We start from the raw sequence: 5826 nt of genomic DNA, 5'->3' as shown, positions 1-5826 counted from the left end.
ACTAATGAATAGTGGGATTGACCGTCACATTATAATGCCCCCCATGGCTGAAAAGGCGAGCATGTTTGGTGGGATGGGGATTTGAACCCGCGACCCTCAGGTTGCAAATCAAGCACCCTAACCACCTGTCCCAGAAGGAAGTCATAGAGAAAGTCTGTGATTGTGCAGTCTGTTTTGTCTTTTATTGCCAATCCATCTTTGATGGTAGATCCCTGTGACAAAGATGAAGTCAAAGTGTAGTAGTAAATTTTGTTGTATTTCAAAATTTGTAGTACACATGGAGTTAAAGGTAATTTTTATCTAACCTTTTTATCAAAATGTAATAAATTCTGGTTTCCATCAAACACAAAGATATTCTAAATCACACAATTGGGCAAAACCATCAAGTTGACCACAAAACTGTTTAAAAGCCTCATATTCCCAGTACATTTTTACAAGTTCCAACTCATGAACATGTCAAATGATAAAAGCAACCTTTTGCCATCAAAATATCTAGAACAGCTTATATGACCTGAATAACAGCTTCCTCCTAATCAGTTACAACTTTTTTTCAGATCTGGGATGCACTGAAGTCCTTTACATTGATCAAGGCTTGTTTTCTTGTTCTTGTGTCTTTTGTTGAAGAAAAACATACACAAAATGGAAAGCAACTTCCCCAAGGGGAACAATGAATCGTGTTAATTTGAAGGAATCCAAGAGGAGCCATGACAAAACATCAATCCATCATACAGTGCTTGCTCTTGACAATTGCCAAAGATGAATTTTGGTGCTGAAGGCAATTATGCGAGAGTTACACATAATTTTCACCTTCAACATGTGCCTATGGTCCATCTCTATGTATGATGAAATGTCGAAAAGATACTCTGCAGTGAACTCAGCAGTTTGTTTGTTCTTTTGCATATAGTGGCTTGTGGGTTCTTGTGAGGTCGTATTGTTTCTGCACTGGATCAAAAAATATTACTGGCTTGTCGTTGGTATCATGGCAAAATAAGCTTTAGTAATCTTCACTTCAGTGTGGTTTGGGATAGGTTTGTGGTCATTCAGATGGACTGGGCCTTTTACATCTAGGGCTATACTCAATCATGGTCATTAGAAGTAGTGTAAAATTTCAGTGGCCAACAGTGGGTTAGTACTGCATGTATACTGCTCAGAAATGTTATCAGCTGAATACAGTTGACAGTACTGTCTTGTAACCCCTATTTTCTGACAACTTAATTTTGATAGAGACTTATGTGGCCTTGGTTCCAATATACACTCATATTGAGTAAAATTGCCAGCAATTAATACCTTTGATGTGATTATAGTGACTAAATGTAACAGGAAGTACTCATAAATGTATAGCATTATATGACAATACGAAGAAGGCATGTGAAGAGTATTTACCACAATTACTTAAGACACAACAGCACATACTTTAAATCATGTGAAGATTGATTAAAATCATCTGATGACCTTACTAAATTAACTACGAAATTTGAGACAAAAATAACACGAGCACAGAAATATCTTTTATATCTTCAAGATCTTGTTGGTATTAACACATGCTTAATTAGAATTTTAACCTATTTTGGAATAGAGGACAGTTGTACCTTATTCTATAAGCTAATCATTGTGTTGGAAAAAAAAATAAAACTGGTATTTATGTAGCCTATTCTATCATTTTCCAAAGTGTGTCATTTATTACTGTTGTTTCCAGAATATTGCAAATACGAAACTGGAGGCTTTTGTCCTGTTGATCCCCTAGATAATCATATAAGCTTCAATAATATTACCTCTTATCCTTCTTTTCTCAAGAGAAAACAATAGATTTTAGGCTATTCCCATAAGGGCCCGGCATGGCCAGGTCGTTAGGGAGCTCGACTAGCAGTCTGCAGGTTGCGGGTTCGAATCCCCGTCCCACCAAACGTGCTCGCCCTTTCAGCCATGGGGGCATTATAATGTGACGGTCAATCCCACTATTCGTTGGTAAAAGAGTGGCCCAAGAGTTGGCGGTGGGTGGTGATGACTAGCTGCCTTACCTCTAGTCTTACACTGCTAAATTAGGGACGGGTAGAGCAGATAGCCCTCGTGTAGCTTTGCGCGAAATTCAAAACAAAACAAACTATTCCCATAAGATAATTCTTCCATCCCTGGAATCATTGTAGTAGTCCTCCTTTGAACCACTTCCAATAAATAATTTTTTCTTCTCAGATAAGGAAGCTAAAAATATATATACACTCTATCCCAAGTGAGGCATAACTAATTGAATACATATTGATAGATTCGTATTGTAATAAACTGTGGTGCAGTTAGAATAAATAAAAGCCAGTGAAGTCCTTGTGGGTTCCCTCAGGTAAAACTACTAATATTTTGATATGTTTGTTTCAGGAAATTGATGGAAAATCCTTGCTACTAATGAAAAGAAGTGATGTATTAATGGGATTGTCAATCAAACTTGGCCCAGCACTGAAAATCTACAATCATGTGAAGCGTCTTCAGACTGGACTCACAAATGGACATCTGCTCTAGCATTTTTGTCTTCGTTAATCATATAAAGATCATATCATCCCATATCCCTGTTATCCAAGTTCTAAATTACCTGTACAGTGTTCGAGCAAATATCTGTTGCAAGTCACTTTTGTTAAATGTCCAAAAATACTGAATTTATTGTCAATCATAAGTTTTGCCATTTGTTAAGGATGTAACCCCTGTAATTTTAGTAATAATTGGGACTTTTTTAAGTACAAAAACATGCTTACAAAATTTAATGTTCTCCCAAAACACCTGGATGTTGATAAAGTATTTCCCCAAAAAGTAGCCTAGATCTAAAAAAAAAAGTTTAAGTTAAGAAATAAAGGCTTCATAAAATGCTGTTTTAGTTTTTAGATCCTTCTAAAGAAACAGTTAATCGTAAGCATGTGTAATCCATTTGTGAGTAGGGAAAAGCATTAGGTCTTTCTTTCTGTCAGAGTTGTCAATTAATCCTTAGATATGGCTTTATTTTAAAAAGTTAAGCATTTCTGTGTTATTTGATATTTATTACTTCTCAAATTACGCAGGTGTTTCGTTCTTATCCTAAGTCGTAAAACAGTATTGAGTGTTTGTATATTTGAATTGTGTAAACTTGCTGGTGAGTTAAAATGAAAGAAATATTTTTGTTTCTAAATGGTTACCGGTAAGTATAAAAAAAAAGTATGGCTTCTAAATAATATATATAGATATATATAAATATTTATTTTAGTAAAATTAAAATTTTGGAGTTATATTAAATGAAGAGTAAGCTTGGTTTACTTTTCAAAGTATTAAAAATATATATCATGAGCTTATGTTTCTGTAAGAAATGTGTTAAATATGAAATTATCTGTAATTCATCATTTTGTATTTACTTTGAAACAGTATTCTTCATTAATGCCTACTTGAAGTAAATTAGCTGTATGAAAATAAAAGTATTTGAAGCGTGATGGCCTTTGTCTACCTAGTTATGTTTTTCATCCAGTTCTATATGAAGCATGAGAGAACATACTTATTGTAAATAGAATACTGTTACAAAAACTATCTTATACAAAGCCATCAGTTGAAAAAACAAATCAGAGCATCTTCCTTCCTAATACACTATATTTCCAAAAGTATTTGGACAGCCCACCCGAATTTGAGATCGGCCATTGTAGTGAACTATGGGTATTGTCCTGAGGAAATGGAAGAGAACCAATTAACCAACACCAACTGGCAGGGGAAAATCACCAATTAGAAACTTTCTTCCCTTATAACCCCTTCAGCCTCTTGATTACCATTTTTTTATGTATTCATTTCCTACAGGCTGCATCCTTTATATAGGGATCCACCTCACTCTCTCTTTTAAAAATCTATCATTATTAAATAACTTATACCTTAGAATTGCAAAATAATTCCTTTTTTTCAGTGTTCTACAAGTCTAACCAAGTTTCATTAATTCCCATTATACCATAATCTTCCCTTTCAACTAAAGCCCCGTACTGATATAATTTATTAGAATATATACTAAGTTTATTCATGAATTTATTATGTTTACCTTTAAACTTGGCAGACTTATCTTTAAAACTATTATTAAACTTGTTGTACTCTAAATTTTGTATTCCGAAAGTTGTTTATTCCTAAGTTCCCTCACCAATATGCAAGTTTAGTTTAAACTGTCTTTAATGAATAGACTTAGAACTTCCATAAAACAATTGCTGCCTAACAGGCTTAAGCAGAGCCCATCTCTAGCGTATACAATTTACCCTAAAAGTTAAGTTAAAATGTTAAGTTTCCCCTCTCGTTTTTTTTATGGAAGGTGAACATGAAACAAAGTTTTTTGTACATACATGTTTTTAGCTGTTTGTGTGTTTTTGACAATAGAACATTGGTCAAGGAAATGTGGTTAAATTCTTTTCACTCTAGCTACCTTTTGTTTAGGGTCATTGCTCTTTGTTTTTAGCTGTGTGTGTGTTTTTGACAATAGAACATTGGTCAAGGAATGTGGTTAAATTCCTTTCACTCTAGCTACCTTTTGTTTAGGGTCATTGCTCTTTGTTGTCATTTGCACACTCTGGAGGGAAAGATTGCTGTATAGTAGAACACACTATGTAAAGAAGGACAGTAACATTTCCATTGGCAGGTCAGGTAATACCTTGAGGACATATTCTCTCTAATGTTTCTATTGAAATTACCAACAATGGTGTAGATAAAGCACATCCATTCTGGGAGAGAATGTGTTTTGCATATAATTGTTATACTTCTCAGTCTTATAGAAAAGTTATTCAGAACTATACAATATTTTGATTGTCTTCAGATCTTGTACAGCTCAGCCTTCTGAGTAAGAACAGCACTGTATTGTGTTCTCGTTGGCTCAGATTTGTACTGTTGTTTAATAAAGATTGCTCACATTGTTTTACACCGTATTTGGTCTTTCTTCAACTCGGTGAATTAAGGTTATTAAAAGTTGGACCAGTTCACCCCTATTTAAAAAGTGGGTGGGCAATGGCTTTTTGACTCGTCCCCACCACCTATGTTCTCAGTCTTCCTGACGTTTCTCTAGCTATTGCAGTTACTTTTCTTATTTGAAGGGGCAAACAGTAAACCTGAAAGTACTTTATATTTTTATATTCATGGGATAATCCCCCACAATGTAAACCTCTTAATAATCTCGTTTCTCATTGCAAGCAGCAAGAGACTGGTACCCGAATGCTAACTGAACCTGCCCTTATAACCTTAACGTTTTACTACTGTGCACCGACAGGAGGGGGGGGGGCAACTGCCCAGGGGCCCGGGCGAATGAAACCTGGTTATGCCGTAAAGCCCGAAAAGCATCTTTAGGCTATATCTTCATTTAATGATAAAAACCATAGTTTTTGTCTTTTCTTTGCATATAGACGCTTGATACATTAAGAACGACTGAAATCATAATTTAAGTAATAATTAATATGTATTTGTTACTTTATAGACTTAATAGATATTTGTTGTTACTGTTACGACAGCGGGGGTCACGTGACGCTAGTAACACGTCATATTCTCGAACGTTTCCGTCCCTGACAGTTGAGTCGAGCACGTGAGACGTTCGTTGTGAATTATAGCGTGACCATTGAAATTAAGTGAATTTCAAAGTTGTATTGAGAAAGAATAAACTAGTTTTATTTAAGAAAGGACTTGTGTCGCTAAAGTTTCACCCGAAAGAAATTATACGGGAAGTTAACTAACGACCAGAGACGTAACATTACTTTATTAACGTTTTTACGCTTATACTGTAAGGTAAAAACGGCTGCTCCTATGATTTTGTCTGGTTTATGAGCTCGTTGCTGTCCTAATTTTGGATCTTTTTAATAAATTCTTGAA

General features: G+C 35.0%; 1 protein-coding gene across 3 annotated transcripts in view; it reads left to right on the top strand.

Moving 5' to 3' along the window:
- Positions 1-3440, top strand: part of LOC106468331 (atherin-like) — a 20066-nt gene extending 16626 nt beyond the window's left edge. For all 3 annotated transcript variants that reach the window (XM_022396668.1, XM_022396667.1, XM_013928750.2), the window contains one exon: positions 2368-3440. In XM_022396668.1, the coding sequence (XP_022252376.1) occupies positions 2368-2508 (141 nt within the window). In that variant the 3' untranslated portion in view covers positions 2509-3440. The remainder of the gene's footprint in view (positions 1-2367) is intronic.
- Positions 3441-5826: the final 2386 nt, after the last annotated feature.

This window comes from Limulus polyphemus, unplaced genomic scaffold, assembly GCF_000517525.1.
Source record: "Limulus polyphemus unplaced genomic scaffold, Limulus_polyphemus-2.1.2 Scaffold2965, whole genome shotgun sequence".
NCBI lineage: Eukaryota > Metazoa > Arthropoda > Merostomata > Xiphosura > Limulidae > Limulus > Limulus polyphemus.
This window is presented reverse-complemented; position numbering and strand designations above follow the sequence as displayed.